The 25,624-nt window shown below is 50.6% G+C and overlaps 1 protein-coding gene across 1 annotated transcript in view; it reads right to left on the bottom strand.

Moving 5' to 3' along the window:
* LOC128731068 (protein groucho) overlaps positions 1 to 25,624 on the bottom strand; it is a 173,132-nt gene that overhangs the window by 25,154 nt on the left and 122,354 nt on the right. Inside the window, exon 6 of the mRNA XM_053824164.1 lies at positions 20,427 to 20,471. Within this exon, the coding sequence (XP_053680139.1) occupies positions 20,427 to 20,471 (45 nt within the window). The remainder of the gene's footprint in view (positions 1 to 20,426; positions 20,472 to 25,624) is intronic.

The following is a 25,624-nucleotide window of genomic DNA, read 5'->3' as shown; positions in this document are numbered from 1 at the left end:
TCGGGTTTCGATGAGTAAAGCCTACCATTTTTCCCGCGCACCCTCGGCACCCTTCACCCCTGGGTGGAGGTGGGTTTGTTTTGTGTGCGTCAAACCCGCGACGAGAAATCTCGTACCTCGTCTTCTTTAGGCGCGCGCGTTAACAGGATACAAGCCAACCGCAACGGCGAGTACCATCACCCCGTGCTGTGGGAGCACGGGTACGTGTGCAAGTGGAGAGCGGAATGAAGGCAAACATCGGTCCCCCATTCCCCACCATCGACGGAGGGATTTAATCTTTCGCCAGCCCATATCCTGGGAGCGAGCGGTGGAAAGGTGCAGAAGAGATATGATTATGATGGAAGCCGGTTCTTTGTTATTTTTGTCCCATGTTGTGTCCCACGGTGCCATTCACTCGCGCACTAGGGGTATGCTTTTTTTTCACCCCGCTTCCGTCGTTCATCGTACGAAAAACCACAAGCAGCGATCGGGTAGGTAGTTGAGCAAAACAAAAACAAAAAAGAATGAAAGAAATACGCGTAGGCGGTCAGTCGCACAAACACAACAAAACAAAAGGTGATGCGCGAGCGAGATGGGGGATAAAGCGTGTGCAAATGACTGATTGTGATGAGTTATGCTGAAACTGGCAGGAAGTTTATCCGTTCTTCGAGGGGGGATGGGGAGTGGTTTGATGTGGCGACCCTAAGGGTGCGTCGTAGCGGGGCCCTGTGAAAAGGCCGGCGGTGGTTGTGGATTATTTCTCGCATCAATTACAGGGCTCTGGAAGCTAAGCTGCACGTCCATTGATTGGATGCTCGCCGGGCGGTGAGGAATAAATATTTCAAAAGCTATTAATTTGAAACAAAAGGAAAAGGTTGGAAGTGTTCTTCGGCTCTGCAACATGGATGATTTCCTTATGATAGGTTGGGTGTGTGCTTTTTTCTTTGTTCTCATTCAGTGTGGTTGATACAGACAACTTGTGTAAATAATGATAGTAAAAATGCTTTTGAAAATAATTGGATTGAATTTATATCATTATGGTTCAGACTAAAACTGGTTTATATTTTACACAAAAATATAATTAAATACCTTAAAAGTAAGTGGATAACTTCAAAATTTTCTACTTGAATCTGAATTTTTTCTTTAATAATGTTTTGTAAAATATGTTTTTGTATATTGTAATATATTAAATTTTATAAATTTTTTTGATAATAATTCCACTTCCATCTTTTAAATCCCGTTTAAGGATATGAAGTTGCTGTTCATATTCTCGAGAAGAGGTCAAAAATTGTATTCAATCACTCTCTTTAATGGTAAGCTATCTTGCAATGAACCAAACGTATGTCAAGCAACCCTATATGTTCCGCTTATGTATGAAAAATTGCTAGCAAAAAATGCACCGGTTACCAGTATTAGCATATGCACAGGGAAGCAAATATTGATGACCCAAATGGTACACCAAAGATCGGTGAGCCTTGTTCGCTTATTGCGAGCAAAAACACCGAACCTACGGAAGGGCCAGTCGAATCGTTTAATGTACGGATCAATGTTACTGCTAGACCAACCGCGGTGCGCTTTTTTTTTGCATCCCACACCCATTTCAGTGGCTTTACTTAGCTTGGAGCTCTGTCACCTCGACTTTTGCAGTCCCAACTGGAAGGCCAACACGAGACCTATGTCAATGTTAGCCACATTTTTTGCCCAACATGCACCTCAACGGCTGGAGCATTGTATTAGCGAAGGATCGAAAGAGCTCGAAACGGAATTAAGAACGGAAGTATGGCCGGACCGAACCACCGAATAGCTGTCGATATTGGGACGGAACTGAAAGGATGCGACACAAAATGATCACGAAAACCAACGGAACGGCTACATCATACCGTACCATTCGTGGCCGATGTTGCGGCACACAATGGAAAGGGAAAAAAAAGGCAACCCGACTAGGGCGAGAAAAAAGAGCTGCACGAACAGCAGCGGAAAGGACTCGGAATGAACTGTGATGCCTCCTTCGGTCAGCTTTATGTCAAGTGCAACAAACATTCGCCGGCATGGCCACAGCCGGCCCTCTTCTTGTTTGCCCGAGGATGCTGCAAACAAGCCAAATGGTAGCACGTGTTCCGGCTTCCGTGGTTGAACGAGGCTTTGTCCCCGGGGCAACGGGAACAGCGACATATCAAAACACTTCCCATGAGCCCGCCCGCGTACCGTGTGTTCCACGCTGCAACTCTCGCTCCCTCCTGGCTTTGATGTACTGCTGTCTCATCCGAGCACACGACACTCGAACGTCTGAGCTATCTGCCCCCCCGTGAGGGAGCTGCACACCTCGGGCACCGGGGATCAGCAAAAGGACGATGGGTCGAAACTGGGTGCGGGTGAATCAGTTTCCGTATTTCTCGAGCATCATCACCCCGGAAGTCACACGGGGCGAGGAATTACGGTGGAACGGTCCGGTGGTGGCTAGGCCAATCGGGTGCGCTCGTAGGATCCTGTGGCCGTAGGGCGAACGAGCGTCGTCCTTGATTCTGTTTGGCCATCGGCAGGATAAGCATTTTCGCTTTTTTTTTTGCAACTGCAACTCTTCTGCCTTCCGCTCTCTTCCAGATGTTCTGGGCTGGGTTATTTTTTTTTCTGTATGTGGCAACATCCTCTCGCATTATCGTCGGCCACCGGTCACTGGGGACGTATCGCTTCCGACACGGGATCGGTTCCGGGAGGAGTGAAATGAAATATTTCATTGTCCACACACGACCCGGACCCACGATCCAGACGGCAGAAGGTAGTCCTTTTTCGTGTTTTCGTCGTGTGGGAAAATGCCGACTGTCGGGAACTGGGAGCTACGAGGATTTTCGAGCCGGGGGTTAACGGGTGCGGTAACGATCCGAAAGAGGTTGTGGTTTTGCGGAAGTTCTGGGATTTGAATTAGGTTTGACTTCAAATATTTACGGCGTTAAAACGGCCAGCGAAGCGGGCCGTTGCAAATGCGGTTTGAGTGGAATGGCATTTTGTGCTGGAAAATAAATTACTCTCGCAGGCCACATGCAACCGCGACGAGTGCAGCAGTAACAGCTCACGGAACTCGGATGATGTATGATAAGCAAGAGATTTTAAACTACATTTTGAAATATTTTAAACCACGGAGCGCATTTTTATCAAGCATCACAATTGCACAAAACTCTCTCATAGAAAATGGAGCAGTGATTTATTTGAATTGAAAAAAGAAAGTTTTTTTTTCTCCCAACATGCCTCAAGCACAGCCACATAGATGTGTTGGTATTGGTTTTTGATATGAATATAAATTAAATTTGATATGCAAACGCCTACTAGGATGATGTGTATCCCATTTTAAGCTCTCTCTTTCTCTTTCTACCCTGTCGAGAATCGTTCATGCCCGACTAACGCCAAGCGAACGCGATATCCATTTATGCGGCACCGATTTAGATAGATGGGGGATATTTATCGCCCCCGCGGTGCAGCATCAAACGGTGACACAACTAACAATCACAAAACACGAACGTGGTAAGCGGCATACCAACAAAACCTACACAAAGCAGCGAATTCGTCGGTACACTCTTTTTATTTAACATTGCCGACCGGCGGCGGCCGCTTTTTTTATTTTGCCCGTGTCAATAAGCTTAGGCGTGGTGGTGTGAGAAAGGACATTCGCAACACAATTGATCGGGGAAATGGGTTTCGATTTGGCTACTGGTAAAAATTAAATTTGCCGCACACGCTGTGTGTTAGTTGATAAGCAGCGGAGCGAATCAATTCCCGCGCGCTAGCTCGCTTACGAGATCGAGCGCGAGAGAGAACGAGAGAGCAAGTAAAAAATGAACATCTCATCTGTATTCAATATGCAGGCAAGGATTTTTTGTGCATTTACACCGACAGCGTAAGTGCATTTCGTATTGCATTTTGACGGGAAAAGGGACACGATGCGCGGTGGACGCGCTGCATGCGGAAATCCATCCAGCTAACGAAAATAATGCAATGTTGTTTATTTATTTGCCTTGCTGTCATGTTGCGTGCCTTTTTTTTTCTTTTCAATTATTTTTGTATTTTTGTTTTCCGTCTGCAAAAACGCTCCATCAATATAACAGCTTATTTTTTGTGTCATTTTTCTTCGCTCCGATTGCGGCGCAATGCAACCCGGGGCACTAGTTGATAATTTTATTTATCTGTTTTTGGTGCTGCGTGTGCCTTCGCTACCGCGGGGTGCAACCCTTTTTCGCGTCTATGCGTGTGCGCGCATTTTTATTTTTTAATGCACAATTGTTTTTCCCTTCTTGCAGTCAGTGCCAACCACAGGGATAAACAAAACGAAAAATAAGCTACAGCTTAAAACCCAATTGAATATGTCAAATGAAGGCAAAAACGATCATTATTTGAATAAAAGGACAAACAGCCAACGAAACGGGAGAGCAGCTCGAAATGATAGCAAATTATTGCAGTAAAATATTCACACTATGTGAAGAACCCCAATAAAAGTGGGAATGAAATGAATGTGCATGTGTGAACAAAAAACGCCTCACCAAAGCCGGGAGCTAACGAACAAAATGGCACTGCGCTTAAAACGTAAAATAAAAATAGAGATTTGTTTGCGAAAGGCCAAAACCCGCCGCACTACAGTGGTAACGAAGCGCAATAATACAACAACGCGAAACAAAAATCACACGACGGGAGTTTAAATTTTCACCGTTGAGGAGCGTCCTTCCTGGGAAACCCAGGCAGAAGCATCGCACCAACCACCGTCCAGTGTCGGTGGTTGAAATGGAGTGAAAAAGCGGATCATGGCATGGCAAGCGAGGACAAAAACAAGCGCGCACATATTCATGAGGAAACATGAGAATAAAAAAAAAACGCACATACGAAAAATGTATTTTTCAATTGCCCACACCCACATAAATATGGCCAGCAAACACCCTCTCTCAAAACATATATACACCCCTCCGCCTGGGGTCGTCTCTTTCTGCTTTCCGGCATGGCGTTGGAAACGAAATATAAACACTGAATCGATCGGTTGTTTGGAGTTTTATAAACAAACACACAACATACACAAAGTGACCTAATGCGAACGGGACTGTGATGATAAATTGATCTAATTTATACCCGTGCGTAAATATCGGTACCAGTGTGCGCATTAAATTTTCTCAATTGCTTTCTTTTATCAAGTGCCGCACCTATTTATATCACGACTTCAAGTTTACCGTTAAGCTTTAGGTCTCTCGAGACGATATGCAAGGTGTGCTAGCGAACGAAGAAAAAAAAACAATAATTAAAATCACCCACTCGATCAAATATAAGCCCTGTATAGTATTCCTCATTGCCGAACTCCACACTGCCGCTGCTGCTGCTGCTGCTGCTGCTGCTTATCACGATTGTTGCAAAATAATTTAACTCACCGCCCTCTGGAGGAAGGGATGACCCCCGGGTGACGGTTTTCATCATCATCCAAACAACACCGGAGAATGATAATTATAAATCAAATTGTTTTAATTGATACAACTATTTATGACCGGACCCAATTAACGGGCGGGAGGATAATTCGTATTTATCATCATTCCCGGACCACCTCTGCCACACCACGCGGCGCAGTCATTATCTGCCACTCACCCTCCGCGTGCCGAGGGTGGTGGGGCGTCATCAGCGAGGGTGGTATCAGTTTCCTATCCACGCGCGAAACCAGCTACCTGGTGCGTGTGGCGGTTCCGTGCGAAGGGCAAACGAAGCTTTTGAAATTAATTCAATTCCCCTCGACGCCCTGCACGATGCATTTGCGCTACGCTCGATTCAATTGTTGGCTCTGGCCACGTTCGGAACCGAAATGGAGGCGCCTGGTGGCGTGTGGCATATGGCGGAATGGGCCGCCCGACGGCGTGCAAGTGGATCAATATTGCATGGGTGGCACTTGAACGTTGCGCACCAAACCTAACGTTGGTCATAAATTATTATTGAACGCATACACACAGCACGAAACGGAGCGATCCGCATTTTGCCCAGCGCTAATTGGGTTATGTTTTTTTTTTCGTTGGTTGACTTTTTAACTTTTCATTTTATTTGAACAACAGAAATTGAGCCAACAAATGGTGCTGCTTGCCGATAAAGCGACCGTTGAACATTACATGGCTTTCATTGATTAAATTAGGAGCGAATACGGAAACTCCCAACCGAATACGTGTAATTTAGTTTAGTTTCCACGAGTAAATGCAAAACCATTCGCTTACAAAGAAAAGCGCTAAATTACAGTATCACCCAGTCAAAGGCAATCCATCGAAGAACCACACGATTTCAAATAAATCGCCGTGTCGCCGGCATGTGTATAATGTTGCGATATGGTGACGAACGTGTTTCAACAATGTCCCTCCGCGGTCACAACCCACGCCCACCCACCCACTATAATTGCTCCCGTGTTGACGCAAAACTTTTAACACGGACGACTGCTGGAACGGCGGGCTTGGCGTGGCTTCCACGCATTATCACATCGGTTTGTTTTAATTAATTGGTAATTACATGTTATATTTAATGTTTAACATCATCCGCGAGCGTGTGCATACGCGAGGAGCCACATGGGTGGTGGTTTTTGGGTTGCGCAGGGCACCCACCCCCGCCCATCTACGCGCAGGCGAGAGATGAATGGGAAAACATAATACTGCAGGCAGCTACTGAACGGTACGGGATGTGCCAGGTGTGCTCTGGCGGGGGTGAGCGTTGGGTGGTCGGAGGAAAATGAATTTTCCATGTTCTATCACGACCCAGGCAGAGAGAGAGAGGGGGATGGGGTTCAAGTGTGGCGGCGGGAACCCGCGGGGCACCTGCCAACCAACCGAACAAATGGTAACGCAAACCGCGAAGTTGTGGCATTCGGTTCGGTTTTGGCAAGTTACGCCCACCCACCCAACCACCCACTCTTGTCGGCTTATTGACTCGCATAATGAGCGCATATCTCTTCCCACCAAACCTCCCATTCTCCCTCCTCCCCCACTCCTCTCCCCCAGGGGGTGGCGCCACGGCACGCATTTCAATAACATCCCGGGGTTCAGTTCAGAGCCATATTCCGTTCCTTTCCGTTTGCCGAACAATTTACAACACATGAGCTGGTTTATTGATGAAGATAATGATGCTTCTGATGTGCACGCGCCAACCTGCGTGCGTGTGTGTGTGTGTGTGCGTGTGTGAATGGTAATTTTCAGTACCGGCCTCCTGTTGGTGTACCACAGCTCGCGTACGTGTGTCAAACACGCGAACAATAAATTGTACGCCACACACACACACACATGCGGGGGGTTGGCTTCCTCCCGGCTGCACAAAACCGCGAAAGGACAGCAGCTCGCGGGAACCATTGTCAACGAAGCGGGGGGTGGGGGGGGGATATTGTTGATGTTATTATTCCATAAATAAATACATCATTATAAATGAAGTGTGCTTCCACCACTTACCGGTTTGGTGTGGGTGCTATATTGAATAAATAAAGTGGATAACAAATGGCCCGGGCCGCGCTCGGTTTCGGACGAGTTCTGACTCACCCCCTCCACCCCCCCCCCCCCCCTTCACCCAAGGGTTGAGATGCGGGATGGAGCGGCTGCTGGGAGATGAATATGAGCTCCATTTGACTGTGGTCGGTTGGCGCCGAGAACCGGAGGGGTTTGAGGGACACCATTTTAACCATCATACCCATACCAATCCCTGCTTTAGCTCTCCCTTTTCCCGCCCACGCTTAACTACCTCCCTCACCTCCCCCCCCCCCCCCTCTTCCACTCTGCTGAACAATACGAACCGATTTGCCAATCGCCAAAAAAGGGTGGTGTGTGTGTGGTCAATATCGCTGAGGGCACGGGCGTTTAACGAGCAATTGAAGCGGAATGTAGCGGATGTTTATTCTCTAGAATGTGTGTATGTTTTTTTTTGCACCCTTTATTCTCAACCCCCACTCCTCCTCCCCCATCAACCATACCGCCACCGGGCGCTCCACTCTGCTGGCGGGGGTTGGATTTTCCACGCAACGCCAAACAAAGCTAATCGCACGTACCGGGGGCGGTGATAAATTCAACAGGTGTAAACAGACGATTAGCTCGCATCCACTCATCCCCCATCCCCCATATGTGTGCACGCACCCACTCTTCACACACGCGTGGGGGTAGAATTTTCCGTTGGATTAACAGCGAGCTCGGATTTCAGACCGGTGGGGTTAGATTATGCAACCGACCACCGACCACGGGGAGATCGCCATCAGCTGTCGCGCCCTAATGCAGCCATCAATGGGCCGGGTGTGGAATAATTGAAACGAGAGATTAGCATTTTTCGATGGTCGTTGCGTAAGTGGGCAAATGAAATTATCCTTCACAAAGCCGGCTGTAGTGACGGTTTGTGGCACAATTGGCGATACAAAACAGGCACTTAACGGCATAGGTGGTGGGCTTTTGCGGTGGAGGTGCTGTTAAAATTGCGTTTTTTTTCACGTCACGTCTGAAACGCTAGTTTGAACACAAACGAAAAAAAAGGGCCAATAGTACTGTGAGCATGTTATTTTTCAAGCTGTCAACATCAGGCGTGAAAACCGCAACACATTGCCGGATCGAACCTAGCATAGCTCGTCGTTGTGCCAAGGTAATTCTGCTTCAAAAAATGCTGCAAGCCACACTCAAGCCCACCGTTCGTAATCGCTGGCATGAGTTTAGCGAAAAATTCCTTCGCGATTAAACCCAAGCCGCCTCACCCCACCAACCGACCATTCATCCCCAAAGGGCGTGAACATTATTAATTATAGATATCTAATTATCTTGGCGCTCCACCTTCTGCCCTTTTTTTCCCGCCAGCTCGTCCGCGCGCTGCGGAACAGAAATTTCTTTTCTATTTGCACAAAACTTCACCCAACCGGCACCTCTTCAGCGCCACCGTTGCTGTTGCTTCTCGGAGGGGATTTACGACGTGGCGTGTTCGAGAGCGGCGTTAGAAGCGAGAGGGGGAAAACCCTCCCACGCTCAGGCTCGGGGGAGAATTGTGTACCAACGGTCTTGCGGTGGGTCTTTTCCACAACGAGAGTGAAAGAGAACGTGTGCTGCCGAGCGTACGGACCGGGCGGGAAGGAAAACAAATTAAACTTTTCCTCGTTTTTCGCTCGCTCATTTAAGCAAAAGTGACAACGATCTCCCCGGGGGTAAATTTCTGCCCGGGGAACACAACGGAACCGGTGGCCAGCGTCGGTGGACCGTTGTAACAACAGGCGCCTGACGCTGGAAAGGAAAGCAAGCGAACGAAAGAGCAACGGCAAAAAAAATCCAGCAAACGGCAAACAAACACACAGCCGAACCCAGGGGGCTGGGCAGAGCAATGAAATAAATGTAAAAAGATCGGGCAGCTTTGATCCCCGAAAGGGATGCCCGCTCTTTCCGGCGAGAAGAGTGAGGTGGCGAGCTACAGCAACAGAGCGTGGGTGTTGGGGAAGTGAGTGGGGGGGGGGGAGGGAAATGAAATTAGATCCCTCTTTTCCTTTCGCCCTTGCGCAGCCCCAGGCAGCTGTTGTTCCGTCGTCATCCTATTAGCATTTCACTGGAGCGTGCTTTTCTTTTTGCTTGCGTCCTTCTTCATCTTTCGATTGTGAAAACACGACAAAGGATACAGAAATGTCTTCCCGGCCGTGGGAGGGAGAAAAAATCCTGTTCCAGGCTGCTCGCACTCGTCGAAACCGAACGAAGGAGGTGCTTTCTTTTCCGAGGTAAATTTATGCACCCGTTTCCCTTCGGTTGCGGCCCTTGATTTATTCCTCGATTCCGAGCGGATTGGTTTCGCGCGATATTCGAACACTAAGGGGGTTTTACTTCTGCACGAAGGGTTCCCTTCCGATCGATCCGTAGTTCCACAAGCAATAGTAATTCGTCACGGTGTCTTTGCTTTTGCACTTCCGATTTTAGCGCCAACTCAGTGCTAACTGAGGGTTACTTTTCCCACCCAAAATTGGCTTTGGCTTGGAAAGATTTATGTGCTGTGCTGCGGCTTGAAATGCAAAATAAATCTCATTGACCATCTCTAATTGAGCGTTTGCTCAAGATGTGTTCAAGTTCAACGGTCCTCGCACAAACAACCCCCGGTAGCGAAACAGTCATTCCACAGCTCTCACCACTCCTTTATTACGCTCCCATTCTCACCACACGTAACTCACACGCTGCTCACTAAGGTGAGCCGACTCACCTCACCTCACGTCATCGCTGTTTCTCACTTCACGCGCATAACTCACCGGCAGGCGAAGTACACGGTTGAGCAACCGTACCACCCTCACCAGTGTGGGGTGGGACACGTCCATTTTTCCAACCATTTGCCCGCTCCATTACAATATGACCACTCTTCCCCACCACCCATGTCCCTTGCTTGCACCCTCACCTCCCTACGAATGGTTAGATTGTCGGTGTTGAATTCCCTTAGCTTCGCGTACGACCACCCCCGCAGCGCACAAGGCCGGGTGTGTCCTGGGTTTACTGCGCACCCCTCCCGCTCTGTCCCACATACACTCCCGAAGGTAAGGAAGGAGCAGCAGGAGCAGCAGGAACGCAGCAGCAGTGGGTAGTCACACTTCATGTTACCGTTGATGAAGGTGAGAAAAAGTGTACGGGAAGTTTCCTGATGAAGTTTCCATCGTCGTTTTTCCGGCCAGCGGGGATGGGAGAGACCCACAGCGGCGGGGCATCGGGCACCGAGTCGGGAGCGGTGGTCCGTGAGCGAGGGGGCGGTTTATATTTGCACAATGACGACGCGCAGGACAGGAACGAAGAAAGGACGAACGGGGGTCGTTTTTCCTCCTCCTCCCTTCGCCTGGGGGTGCGCGAAGGGGACGGCACGAAAACAACCGGGGCTGCATTAGTTGCTGCCTCGGGCCAAATCTCGCCCTCGCAATTCCGTACCACCCCGTACACCCTTCCCCATGAACCGCCATGTTTGCACAAACCGAGTGTACCGAAGAAGGGGAGAAAGATCAGCCACGGTGCCATAAACGCGCCCCTGGACTAAGGAACGAAGCGAGCGGGAGGTGGGTGGGAAAGCGGTGTCCCCTATACACCCACCTTCCCCGCCCCCCGCACGCCTGTGGGCAGCAAACGGCGGTTGAATTTTCCCTCCTGGGAGGGGCGGGAAATAATTCAGGGAAAACACAGAGTGAAAGAGAAATCGACAAAGCATTTCGTGGGTGGCGTTGGCGCGGAAGGAACGGTGCGGGTGGGTGGTTTCACGCTGGTGTCGAGAACCATTCCCTTCGTTCCGGCGAATTCCCTCCCTCTTCGCGCTTCTCCTCCTCCTTCTCCTCCTCCTTCCAGATCAACGTCAAACTCGACGACGGAAAAGTTAGGCAAACACACACCCACTCACAGAGACACACACATACAGGGCAACAGATGAAGACCTACCGGGGGAAAAAACCGCGCGGCGGGAGGTAAGCCAGGACGACACGAGAACGTAGCGGGTGTGGGTGGATTACTTTCCTCTTTTCCTCGCGCTCCGTACCACCATCGGTCCCTCTCGCACCCAACAGATCGACGTTCTTTTTGGCCCCATCCAGCGGTTCTCAATTATCCAACCACCCGTTACCCCACCGTCGGCGCACCTCTGCGGAGAGGGGAGAAAAAAAATACGCAGGACGCGAACGAAGGAAAGAAGAGCGAGAGAGCGAGAGAGCGAGAGAGAGAGAGAGAGGGAGAGTGAAAAAAAAGAAGTTATAACGGAAGCAAAGGTTCGCCCCGGCGTGTTTGTTCCTGCGACCCGAGCGAAAGGTGATGGTTGGATAAACGTGATGGTTATTTGTAGGACGGAACCACCGACACCCACCCACCGGTCCCACCCATCCACCCCTACCTGCCGGTGGATGTCCTTGGGCGGCAGAAATGCTGGTGCGTATCAACGGAAGCGGTAAAATAAAAGCTCGCCGTACCGGTAAGCGGTGAGGCGAGACGCCAGGACGAGTTCGGGGCACTGGGGAGGTTTGGAAAACGCGATGGAAAAGCAGAGACAAAGAGAGAGAGAGAGAGAGAGAGAGAAAGAGAAAATGAAATGGAAGGTTGGTAAAGGACAGCAGAACGCGAATGCCATCACGTTAGCAATTGGATCATGACGGTACAGGGACCGCAGGGATACGAGAAAAGGAGGGATCTGTGAGGAGGGTGGGGCGTGGGGCAGAATTCATTACGAAAAGCCACCTACCAAACCAACCCCTCCCCACCCTCCCATCACCACCACGATCTCTCGTCCTGGCCCTCCAGGACCATTCCGGGTCGCAATCTTCCGTTCCGGCCGGTCAAAGCGGTCGTTACAGCAACCACACCCACCCACGAAGGGTCGTGGCGAAGCGAAATCAAATATGAAAAAAGCGGGCACAAACAGACGAACGAACGAACTGGGGATGTGGAGGGCCGTGGAAATCCGTGGCACCGTGGTGGAGAGCGGAAAAAAAAATGAAAACAAGGTGGTTCGTTGAGTGAGTTTTCCCTCGATCGCTTTTCCGTGGGTGCACCCCCAACCCCCACCCCCACCTCTCATACCGTTGGGTGCGACTGAGTGAGTTCTTTTTTACCTTCCCTTCACCCTCCCCCCCACCACGCTATTTGTTTTGCTTTGCGTACTTCATCCTCCCCCGTACTTGCTTGCGTTACTTCATGCGCATGCAAACCGGATGACGAGGATTTCGTTCGGATGGTTTACCGCGGGCAAAAAACGAGCTCACTGGTCTCTGGGAAAAAGCGAGACAGCGATCCGGGCGGGATTGGATGGAAATCAGGAGGACGAAAGGACGAATGAAAAGAAGAAAAAAAAAACAAGACAACCCAACCCTCGGTAGCTAACGATAAGCATTTCTGTTCCACCCTTGTGTTTCTGGCCAACGCTGCGTTGTGTTTTTTTTGTGTGTGCTCTTTCCCTACCCAGACCCAGGGTGCTAATGCAAAAGAGAAAGGATAAAAGGACATTCCTATGAATGGTCACCGAAGCAGCACCACCCGGTGATACAGCATCTGGCCACCCCCTGGTGGGTGGGTGTGTAGGTTTATTTTTTCTTTTATTCATCCCGGGATTTATTATCTCACCTTTCGCCGGTCGCGGGAAACTTGACGGACGAAAAAGGTTGGCCCCCCGCCCCGGGTGGGTTGAAAAGGGGAGTTTTTCTCGCTTTTTACGTTCACTTGTCCCGTGCTCGCACGGGGTCGTGGGTCGTGGGCAAATATTACAGAAAAAGGGTAATGAACGTTTCGCTCTGTGCACTTTCTTGTGCCTTTTTGTGCCACACTTTGCACTGGCTTCGGTCAGCTTCTGAATCCAAATGGGCGGGGGAAAATTAATGCAACTCGTAGCCGGATTTCGAGCCACCCTTCCACCCCTTTTCGATCCACCTGCACCTCTCTTCGGAGGCGCGGCCGAGTAACACAATGGGAATCCGGCGAAGAAGGGGTAATCCTTCAGCAAGCCACCTTTTGAAGCAATTAAAGCAGCGACCGAACAAGGCCGGGAGGGGTGAGGCAGGGCCGGTGCTGGCGCTTCGTGGAAAGTAGTTCCGATGATAAATTTATTTACCGACCCACTCACTTCCGACCGCTTACCGCGGGCGTGGGAAGGATGGGGGTGGTCCTTCGTTTCGGGTGCAAAAAAATCCTCGCCGACATTAAACCACCGCTTCCGGGATGTGAGAGTTTCCCGAGCATGGCAACGGAATGAAAATTCGTCTCCAGCTCAATTCGCTCTCTCTCTCTCTCTCTCTCTCTCTCTCTTCTTTCTTCCGCTATCTAGTTCTATGAGCGCTCACGAGCAGGGAGGGAGGACAACTTTTTTTTAGTGTGTGTCCCTTGCAAGTGGACCTTCGCAAAAGTAAGTTCGCGGTACGAGCGTGCAAGTGGCGACAAGAAAACTGCACACCGAAGCAGACACACCCGTGACAGCTACACGGGGCAATAAGAACGGAGATGGAAGGCAAACAAAAAAAAACACACACAGTTGATTGAGATTAATTTATCTAACGAGCGAGAACACCAGACGACCACACGCGATACCTCCCCCGGAGGGATGACAGAACTGTCGGCGCGGGCCAGGGGAAAAGAGGAGTTGTAAGCGAGGGGTGAGGGTGGAGGGTTGCAAAGAGAGCCGTCCGTGTCGTCTTTACACACGAAACATCGAACCACCCGCCGGGAGCGAGCATAATTCAGCGAGCACGAGCTGGTGGAATCGTGGAATAGGTCACCAGAAGCATCCTCCAAATGAGTTCGAGCCACCATCAGGCCTTAGCGTGGGTGGGCGAAGTTTGAATCGAATTAATTTGTTGCTCTTTTTTCCGAGGTACTTCAAGGTGTAGGGCATGATGAAGGGGAAGCAAATGAAATAGAGCACAAGATGAATGCGAGTGCGTATATGAAAGCGCGCTCTTTAGCGTGAAAATTGTGAGGACTTTTATCTTGCAAGTCTGCTTTAGACGCTGCAGTATCCTTAAAAAAGTATATTAAACTGATAAATAACTACAAAAAAGTATATGTAGTGCAATTGCATTGTGCACGCAATAAAAAGGGAGAATATGAATTGCTATGATTATGTGAAAAGTAACGCTTATGGGAATTTATTAGTGCTTATGCTACGTAACCTCATCATAGTAGGCGTATTATGTGGGAGACCATTTTTGAAGTAAACAAAAGCAACAAATTCCTAATAAGCGAAAACCACTCATCGAATCAATTGAAGCAAAGCGCTTTCCACAGTCTCAATCAATTAAACCGTACCAAACGAAGCGCTCATTGCTCGCTTCGTGAACTTTAGCTCGGATAAACTCCTAAGCGCACGTTAGCAAATCAAACCCCCACGCAAAGGCCCCACACGAAGGAAACGGGAGAGGCGTCGTCGGCCTCCCAGAATCCACCGTCTCTCCTCCCTCTCCCGGCAGCCGAATGAAGCTGCGGAAAAGCGCTTTGAAATCCCGACCGGGTAGGAAAAAAAAGAGAGAAACGAGAAAAAAAAAAACAAAATAAAACAGATACATCAACTCCCAGCGGGCGAAAAGACCACCACACACACACACACACACACACACCCGAGCGATGTTTTCCGACGTTTGTTGAATTTTCTCACATCCCCGGAACGTCCACCGACCCGAAAGCGTGTGTACGTGTGCCTTTCGTGGCGTGCTGTAAGTGTGCCGCGCTTTCTTATCCGTAACATGGCTATACTTTCGTTTCAGGGGTTTTTTTTGCTGCTGCTGCTGCTGCTGGTGGTGCTGTTGTTGTTTTTGTTGCTTCTTCAACCCCGCCGGCCATGTTGTCGTGTCGCGGCTCCGCTAACGCTGGCGTACGGCGGCTTAGGATGAGCGTCGCCTTATCATTTCGCCATCCTCTTTCTCCCACCACCACCACCACCACCACCACCACCGTCATTTCCGGTTGCTATGCTGCGGGACGGAACTGAGCATCGTTTCGAGAGTTTATTTTCCCCACCGGGCTCACCGACCACTTCTTCCCCATCGCACCATCGGCGGAAGAAGGAAAAAAAAAACCGGGACGGTGGTAAAAATCCGTAAAAGACACGCCAGGATATGATGAATGCGACAGCCGCAGCCAGAACGACCGGGTATGCGGGTGGGGCGCGCGGGTAATTGGTGTAAGAAAGGCTCCGGAAAATTCTCCCCGAGCGACGGAAGATGTGCCCAACGAACGGATGCCACAGGGAAGCAGGCGCTCTCGGTTGATTCAAAGGATCCTTTCCCGCTTCCAAACGCACTGTACATACGTACGTACGTGTGTATGTGTGTGGCACTTGGGAAAAGTGGAAAATGGAAACCTTACGCCCCGTCATTTCACCACCACGAAAACGAAGAGAGAGAGAGAGAGGGAGGCGGGGAGAAGGCATTTTTCCTTTTGTGATGGTTTTCCACAAACAACTTCCTCACCCACCGCCGTGCACACCATCCACTCTCCTTCTCCCCCTCTGAGTGAGCGTTCATCGGTCGCTTCCTGTCGCTTTGGATGCCGCTGCACCATCCTTCACACAGAACTCGGGCAGCCCCATGAGCAGCCTTCTTGTGTCATTTATTCAACAATTTCGCAGCACCACCGCAACCGTCGCCGCCGCCGCCGCCACCCGTCAAGCATGGGAGGCACAAAAAAAGGACCTCCACGACAACGACGACGATGGCGAGGATGGCAGCAAATTCTTCATCCCCGGAGAGCACTTTCCACTTTTAACACTGGTAAAGGATCGGATTGCTTCGGGGTGGTGGCAAAGGAGGCGCGTTGAAGAACCACAACGCTTTCTCGTCCTTGTGTCCTTCGGCGCCGGAAAGCATCCTTCTTGTGCTGGTGGTGGCGGCGGCGGCCGCGATGGTGGCGGTATTCTATTATAATATTGTCATTCTCTCTTTTTATTCTTTTGCCAGAAGTGTGTGAGAAGGGCGCTTTTCCTACTCCGGAGCCCAACCAAAAGGAGCCTCTTCGTTTCCAGGGATGCCGTCGTTCTCGCTCCCAGGGCTCATAACTTTTCTACCCGCTCGCTTTTTATCATTTTCACGCGACTTGTGACTTCTTTCATCTGCGAAAATGCCACCCCAACTGGGGGAGGGAAAGCCGACGCTTGGAAAAATGACACCCGATGGCAAATGAGAATGTGAAGTAGCGCCTTTTTTTCTCTTGCGTTGCGTTGCGTTGCCTTCTTTTTCGCTTTTTTTATTTCCGTCGCTCATTCGTTATCAACTTTTCGCTCTCTTTCTCGCGCGCGCGCGCGTCTTTAGCACGGCTGCTGGTTGGCTTCTATCGAGCGGAAAAGTTTTCGTTCGTCACCAAACCCCTCGGGGGCCTTACACACAACCCACCCGCCACCGTACGCACGAGGCGGAGGTTTTGGTAATCAGATTTATTTGAATAATTTCCTAGTGATTATACCTTTTAATTATGCCACCAGGCCGTGGAGCCGGAGGCGCTTACGTCCCCAAGCGGAGGCGGCTTTTTCTCCTCGTTTAAGACTTTACTGGCCCGCTTTGCGATGGGGCGCGCTGATGTGGAGCTAGGGAGGCGCATATTAAGCTTTCGCTCAACCGCATCCACCCGCGCGCACAGCCCGCCTCCGTTAACTCTTTGCCGGTTGATATTTCCATTATCGCGTTGGTACGCGTGAATATTCTTTTTTTTCCTTTTCTTTCATCGTTTTACTTCTTTTAGGGAAAAACCTTTTTTTTTCTCTCTCTCGCATCTGCTAATGACGTGCCACGCGTTATCGTGCCGCTGAACGGCACGCTCGACTACGGTGAAAAACGGTTCGTCATTGTTTTTAAGTGATTTATCGAAAGCGGGAATTGATTTCGGACCTCTGTCGAAACGAACCCATTTATCAAACAGGAAGAGAGGCGCGCACATTTAAGCAAGCCACAATGTGCACAATGTGTGGGATGCATAGCAAAAAAGAAAAACGCTGCAACTTCCGGTATGCATTTGCGACATTAGGGGGTTTGAAATCACGTTAATGGTGGCCATTATATCCATTCCGGCAGGCGACACTAATTGCTGCAATACCGAAACTCCTCACCGAACTGCCCAAAACTCCCGGTTCCGGTGCCGATTGGGGGTTGAAGGACGGGGTTTAAGGGCTGGTGGTGGTGGTGGTGGTGGTGTCGGGAGGCCAAGCGCCAGGACCGCCACCGCAACGAACACACACACACACACATTTGACACGAGCTAACTAGTAAATGAACGAACTAATCGAATTACCATTTAGTCCCGTGTGTTTCGGGCAATGATTCCTTCCGTCCACGAAACCCGACCAGGGTTGATGATGCCGGAAGGATGGCGGTGCGGTCGACATCCGCCGGCCCCCGTGTCTCCTTCTTCCCCTCTCGCTCTAATCTGATTCCGTGTATAATATGATTATTATTGCTGTCTACAACAAACTGCCGTGGTGCCGTGTTTCATGTGCGCATCCAGTACGCTTGGTATGTGTGTGTGTGAGAGAAAGAGAGAGAAAGCGCGTGTCCTGTAAATCCCGATCCCATCAACCACCAGTTTCATCCCGTCTCGCGGGAAAACCACCCTGTCCGGATAGCAGTAAAGGCAGGGCAGATGACAAGGCGAGCATGAAAGAAATTTGCAAGTGAAACACTCACTCGAAAACACACCCACAAACACACACACCCTTACACGTTATTTTTGCGGCTCGTCGCCTGCGAAAGGGCATAAAACTTTGTCCGAGCTGGCGTCGGAATATTTGCCGTATAATGTTCACCCCCCCCCCCCCCCCCCCCCCCGATCCTGGTTCGTCCTGGCGCACATCCTTTGGCCCACACAATGCTGCCGTGTCTCGTCATTCCATTTGCAGCGGCGCATCGCACACCACAAGGGACTGCTGAGTGAGAGGGAGGAGGGGGGAGGGGGCGTCTCATTCGCCCGTTGGCTGCCCTGAAGTTTACCCAACCGAGCCGTGGTTGGGGAAGTTTTCGGCGCCTCCATCGCCTTCTTCGCTGAGCGGTTGACGACTTCCTTGAGTTGATTATTATTCCAGTTTACAACCTCGCTCGAGCACGCTCTTACGCTCACTGCCCCGGAGACTCGGGTGGGAAGCGGGGGTTGAGAAAAAGATGCCCCCTTCTCTTCGCTCACGGACCGACGTTCCTTTAGAACGACCCGACCAGCTACGGGGCGTTTGGCTCAGGCAAACTTGCTCCTCTTTCGCACTTCGCGCGCGGGACTTTCCCGTAAGGACTTGCACACGAGAAAAGCGTGGCCGAATGGCAACATAAACATCTCCTCGGTTCCAAGGAGCACCACGCAGGGTGATTGAAGCGAACGGGGAGGTGGTTGTCGGTTGCGAGCAAGAAAGTAAGGCAATGAAATCAAGCACTTCCGTTTCCGACCCGGAATGTGTCCGGGAGCGGGAACGACGAAACAACGGAACACCGAACCGGCGGTGGGAGTCATCTTTTCCCGCTCCTTTGGGGGTTTTCGCAATCTCGAAACGAATACCCACCCACCCACAGCCAGGTCGTCTCTTGGGTCACCGTTCGGTGAGGAACCGAAGGAAGGAAGTGTGTGGGCGCGGTGAGATTCGCGTTTCGGTGAAAACGAGAATGCTAAGAGAATTATAATCGAGTTTGTCGGTTCGCGGCACCCGAGGCTGTGACGCTTGCGGATGGTGGACGGATCGTGTGTACGTGTGCGTGTGTTTCCAAGGAAGCACACGGGCCAAGGAGAAGATGGTGTCGCCATGCCACTGCGCCACGCTCTTGTCAGCGGGTGGAATCAAACCTTCGGTCTTTCCGGGTTGTGGTCGCAGGAAAGCCACGTCACCGCCCCTAACGAGCGCCTTTCCACGAGGGAGTGTGGCTGTTTGTTTGTGCCACCGTTGGGCGTGGGTTGGGTGAGCGGAGGGTGTCTACTTTCCCGGGAAGGACCTCCACAGCTCGTCCTCCGGCTAGGATGGTTCAGGGACTTCAGGGAGATTTTCCACCCAGAATGTGTGAGAAAGCACACCAGCATCTTGCGCGACGGAAAGCAAGAAAGCAAGGACAACCCCATCTAATTACAGCCAAATGCCCGAAACCTAACAAACAGATAATTAAAGCGTAGTTTAGAGAAAACTCCCCACCCAACGAGCGTTCCCTTTTTCGCGAGCTTTCCCTTCGGGTTTCCGCTCACAGCCTGCGATGTTTTCCTGCCCAAACCGGCGAGCCCACGACGCGTTTGTTTACACAATGCTGCAGCAGCAGCAGTAGCAGGCGCGGGCCCCGAATATAACACGCGTAATTAAGTAAACATGATGGCTTACTAGCGTGCGGGTGCGAACGTGAACGAACGAACCCACCCGGTCCTTGGGGACCGTCGTCGTAAATGTCGTCGAACGCGACCCATCCGCCCCCACTGTCGGTGCGATAATTTCACCGGATTTGCTCGTCCTGGCCGGCACCCATCAAAACGGTACTGAGGCACGCACATGGACGAGCAAAGGAGGACGAGGCCACGTAGCGCCCCGTGATGTGGGCCAACAAAAAAGCCCCAGACACATATTAAATTGTCTGTTGTGTTCTTCTGCGAGCCATCTTCACGGCCCCCCCCTCGGAATCCAAAGCCAATTTGCGTCGCAGCGAGTGGATGAGTGAAAAGGACGAGCGGTAAGGATCGGCTGAGGGGGTAGCGTAGAATACACGGTGGTGTGTTTTATGATGCCTCCCTAGACGCGCGCGAACGGTGCCTTGGTTTGTCGCGGGTTTCGCTCCATCGCGGCAGCTGTTATTACTGTTATTTTAATTTAATAACTTTCAAGGCAAGCCTCACTCTCATCGCGTATGCATCACACTGGGGAATTTGGTACCGACCGACCGACCGGGGATGTTTGCTAACCGAGTACGGTAAGGCTGAAACTACGATCCGTAGGGATGGTAGAGGAAGAGGATCTTCTTTTGCTTGGTTTTTGGAAGGTCTTTCCATTATTTCCCGATTCACGGCTGTGTTTTTTTTCGCACTTACCTGTTTGTGCATCTCTACGTTCAATCCGTAGGACATTTCGTAATACTGCAACGAGAAAGCATACGAGTACATGGGGTTAATGATGAAATTACGAAATAGCGAGTGTACGGATCAAATAATATCAAAAAGGGTTGTTTATTAAATATCATCATATCTGGTGTCTAAAACATGACATCTTAGTGTGTGCTTTTTTCTCGCGTCCCTTGACAGATGAACTGTCATTATTTTGTCATTTATCTCTGACATTCTACATTTAATAATAACATAAATAGGAAAAACAGAAATTTTCAATTTAGTGCATTCTGCATTTCATGTTCTTAACAATAAATCAGAGCCACCCCGTCTAGTTCCAGTCCGCTAGGCTGATGTGATTCCATCACCGCAGAGCTGGAGAATCGCGTACTTGCTTTCGGTCCAGTGCGTTCGCTTCCCGATTCGATATCAAACCATGCATTATTCAACGCCGATCATTTGCCTGTCGCGCAGGGCGCGATGCAATTAAATACCTCTACAATTCATCACGCCCCACTGGGGGGGTTAAACACACGCACACCGCCCCCCAACGGTGGCAGCATTTCACATAAAAGCCGATAATGACTGTTATTTTTATCGGCCCGGTCTGCCGGTCCGGTCGGACTCGAGACCAAGCCGGTTGCAGACCGAGTGTCTAATTGCACCCTTTTTCTGCAGTGCATCTCTCCTTCACCTCACCAAACGCCACCCACCACCGGGGCAGAAAGTCAGCCCCACCACCCACCCAGCGCCAGCCCATCATGGGGGTTGTTCTGGGCTTTTCTAACGCGCTAACCTAGCGCTCTGTGTACCTGACCAATATCGCACAGGAAAAGGCAACCGAGCAGGTGAGGGCGGACAGCAAGCAGAAGGAGGATGATTGGGGCTCAAACATCTGCATCGAGGCGAGGCACGGTGGCTTAACAGCACCTGGGCAAATGCGGCGATGAATTGCGCCGGTTTGCCGTTGCATTCTGCCACCCGTACGAACCTTGGCCATTTTCCCGAACGGGCAGTTTGGAGAAAATTGCATTTAATTTTCCAAATATTTTATTTATAACCACGCGCGCGCACACACACACACACCCACTCCGAGGCGAGTGCAACCCACCGCTCCCGGTGCCTCATTGCCACCGATGCCAACAACTTCCGGTTTCCGGTTAGCGAGAGGCTACGATGAGAAGAAGCCGATAGCGAACGGGCAACGGCACCCCCTAGATGCGAATGCAAATGGAGGATAAACACCGGTGCAAATCGAAGCGGAATTGAAAGCTGATAGGCGAACGGGCAAAGCGGATGTGTGTGTGTGTGTGTGTGTGTGTGTGTGTGTAGGTGTGACGGGTATGTGTGCTTCCCACCCTTCGAAACGTGGTGCCGAACCTGTGTGCCCCGGGTGTGATTTGTGCGAATGATGATGATAATTTCACAATCACTTCACTTCGATTTCCACATCCGGCAGGCGATGCCGTCGAATGGTGGTGCGTGTCTGTGCAAATGGTGGCCATGCCTGGCGCAAAAGAGCCCCAAACATGAAGGGTGGGATAGCGGTGGCGACGGAAACGGAAGAACAACAGCGTGGGGAGGAAATGTGTTCCGATCGAAACATGAAAGATGAATGTACGAATTCTGCATCGGTTCCCGCCCGAAAGTGTGCGGCGCACAGACAGTTTTCGGTGGGGTTTTCCACCAGTGTATGTGTGTTTGCTTCGATTGCCCATCCACCCACCTTACTACGGGCGATAAATTCGGTTTGTACACGAGATGGTGGCTTCCCGCTCAATCCAATCGAACAGGGATACGAATTTTGCTAACGGAAGTCGATCGAGCTAACCGAAGGATGCTGAGAGCGATTCACGAGCACGGGCGCAAGGTTTACAATTTCGAATGCGTATGCAGTAAGCTCTTGCTCGAGTTCTGGTGCTGCTACTGTCCACCCTTGCAATGCCACACAGACACACACACACACATACACCTGCGATCCATCCATCACGTTCGCCCGCGTACGATGAGAAGATCGGGGAGCTGTCAAAAATATTGAGACGTGAAAATAAATATAATATTCAAAAATTATTCCCATCGCTCGGTGAATGCGAATTTGATTGGATTTGATTGTGCACCGTTGGAAGAGGAACGACGAATGCCCTAGGGAAGGCCATAGAGGGTGACGCTTCTCTTTCACCTTCTTGCGGCCACCATTCCCAGGATGCGCACGTGCGATATTATCGATATTATTTCACCCGCCCACCCACCGGAAGTACTTGTGCTTCTGCTGGTTCGCCACCCGAAAAAGACTGTTTGTGCAGCTGCTGCTGCAATCGCTGCTCTGCACCACCGCCGTCACTATCTTCGGCTCGGCAGCTCTGCATGCGGGCCTTAAATAATGTACATAGGAGAAGCCGGCACACATACACTCACGTGTGCACGGAGGGGTTTTCCCACCGCAAAAGGTAAACATTTTTATCACCGGCTTTGGGGGGAGGGCGGATGCAATTTCCTAGCCGACACATGGTGGAGGCGCCCAGTTCTTGGTATCGCTGACGAGCACACGCACACGCACCGATGCGAATCGCAATTCGGCACTCGAACGCGTGCCACGAATGCCGAATAATGCCCGTTCCGTTCGAATCGTACCGGTTTCGCACCGTCGTCATCCCACCATTAGCGTGTGGGGGCGGTTTGCGTGTGTTTATCCTTTTGCACACCCAGAGGCCTGGTTCAATCGCGGTGGAGCGCCCATTTTAAATTAAATCTCACCACCGGAAGCTGTGCGGGTCGAGCGATCGACGGGTGGTGCTCGAACTCCGGGAGGAGAGCACCCGGTAGCTAATAATCAGTGATTTACTCGACGCTGACGATGGCAATGAGCAGGTGTGTGGGCATGATTAACCTTTTTTTTTTATTGCATCATCTTCCGCACGCATCTGCTGGTTACGGAGGAAGCTTTTACGGGAAAATAATTCCGGCCTGCCGAAGGGAAATCAAATAATATAGGAGCCGAAACACGTTTTGCGAAAACTGTGCGATTCTGGGAAATTTTTTGATACATTAGAATGTTGTAATCATTCAATTTTGTAAACGAGATTGATTGCAGTAGCTAAAACAAAAACACACCACGAATGGCCCTCCAGTGCACTTATCATTAAACAAAAAGGATATATTTCACATTCATATCTGAAGATGAAGCAAAGAAAAGCCAATTAACAACTACATCGCACCAATTTCTGAAAATATTCTGAAACAAAAGGATGACGCTCATTTTGATGCAGAATATAAACAAGCCTATGGCAAACAAAATGAATTAGCTAAGTAAATTGTTTGCGAAACAACGCTCGCTCAATTATCTTATCATGTCGAACTCGCGGTACACGTGGAACTTTATACTCTCTCAGGATGCATTCTACGCTCTTCTATACATCCAACATTACGTTGATACGCCATTGCAGCAGTACGACTGCTGATAAATTAGCACGCTACCACAATCATCATCACACCGGTGCACCGGATGACGATGTTCGCTGGAACGAAGACTAGCTCGGTTTTCGCCGAGAGGTCGGAATTGTGCTGATAAATTTATAATTAATATTGTATAAATACGAAACGCTGGCAGGCGCGGCTACCGTACGAGGCTACCCGACCAACACGGTGGCCATCGCGACCCGGCAGACCTTTCGAGGGGAAAAACATAATATAAATCCTGCTCCTACACTCCGACTCGATTCGACCCATCCACCAAAACCAACGTACCATCATCTAACCTCTCACGCCAATACCACCCAGGATAGAATATACTCCCACCGATGTCGTATCGGGCCGCAACGGATGCCTCGTTTGCTTCATTCTCTCGTCCACAAAAACCGTCGGCGGCCATCGCGCTGTGGAATTTGTGCAACCCCGTAATCTGGTGACCCGACCTTTCGCTCCTATCTCTCGTCGCTTATGTGAAAAGCGATGTTGTGCGGCGGGGGGTTTTGTGTAAAAAGTGCGTACGGGTTACGCCGCTGGGTAGCGATCTTTGCGCACGCCGAAAAAGAGAAGACCAACCATCGGTCGGAGGGCACCGTTCCAGAGGAGGCCCCGGGAAATGTTTTCCCAGAACCTCAAACCTCCGCACGATGGAGAAACATATCCGCCCGTAACGTCGCCTAACGAACCCAATCGGATGGCGCGCGATGTGCGTGTATGTTATGTGTCGCACATCCGTGGCCCTTTTACCACCCTCGTTAGCCTTCTACAAGCCCCACCCGGATCGGTCTATCGATCGGTCCCTCACGGAACCATGTTCCATGGGGCGGACCTCAGAGCGCGAGGTTTAGACCGGGAGGGGGTTCTCCATCAAACGGAGTGCGTTGGGGAGAAGCGAGGAGAAGAATTCCGATGCATCGGTCCTCGGAACATGTCAGGCGTTTTCACACACACACATACACACGTGCGCGCACAACCCCATCGGATGGAGATGGCTTCTAAGCTCCACGGATGTCCGTCGAGTTGGCGGGTAGGAAAACAAAGAAGATGAAAAAAAACACACACAGCGAAAACAACAAGGCAAAGCAAGAAAAAAAAAGAAAGATGGCGGCTACGCTTTGCCAACCGAACGGCACACACCATCAACAAACAGCAGGACACAAAACCTTCCGCTTTGTGTCCCTCGCGTCACCATAGTTACCACCGCCTGCTGCCTGAGCTGCCCTGTGTTTGGTGCGTTTTTCGGGGTAAAACTCATATTTTCCCAACCGGACGGAAGCAGCGACGGAAGGGGTTTGTGTGCCGGTAGGCAAAAACCCCACCCCGGGTGGGTGGAAAATGCGGGCACCAAATTTTCATTTCATTTACCATTTCAATCCACACACAACCGCCATCTCGCATTCGCATGGCGACGCGCAAAAAAAAAACAGAGGGAAGTGAAGGTTCCCTCCGGTGGAAAAGGGAACAGGCTTCAGCGCCTTACTCCACCCGCTCGTCCGCTGGCGACCTCGGGAATTTTCTAATCCACGGTGCCATTTTTTTTTGTTGAGCTCTCATTCCAACCAGCGAACCGACGCGTGAGGTCGAGCCCAGGCGATGCGACGACGAGCCCATCGCTATGATGGCACCATCGTCACGGTATAAAAGCAGAAGATCCAACCGGATGGATGATGCTGCCTCCGAATGGTATGCTCACCCCTCCTCTTCCTCTCACCCGCCACCAC

Source organism: Anopheles nili, chromosome 2 (assembly GCF_943737925.1).
Source record: "Anopheles nili chromosome 2, idAnoNiliSN_F5_01, whole genome shotgun sequence".
NCBI lineage: Eukaryota > Metazoa > Arthropoda > Insecta > Diptera > Culicidae > Anopheles > Anopheles nili.
This window is presented reverse-complemented; position numbering and strand designations above follow the sequence as displayed.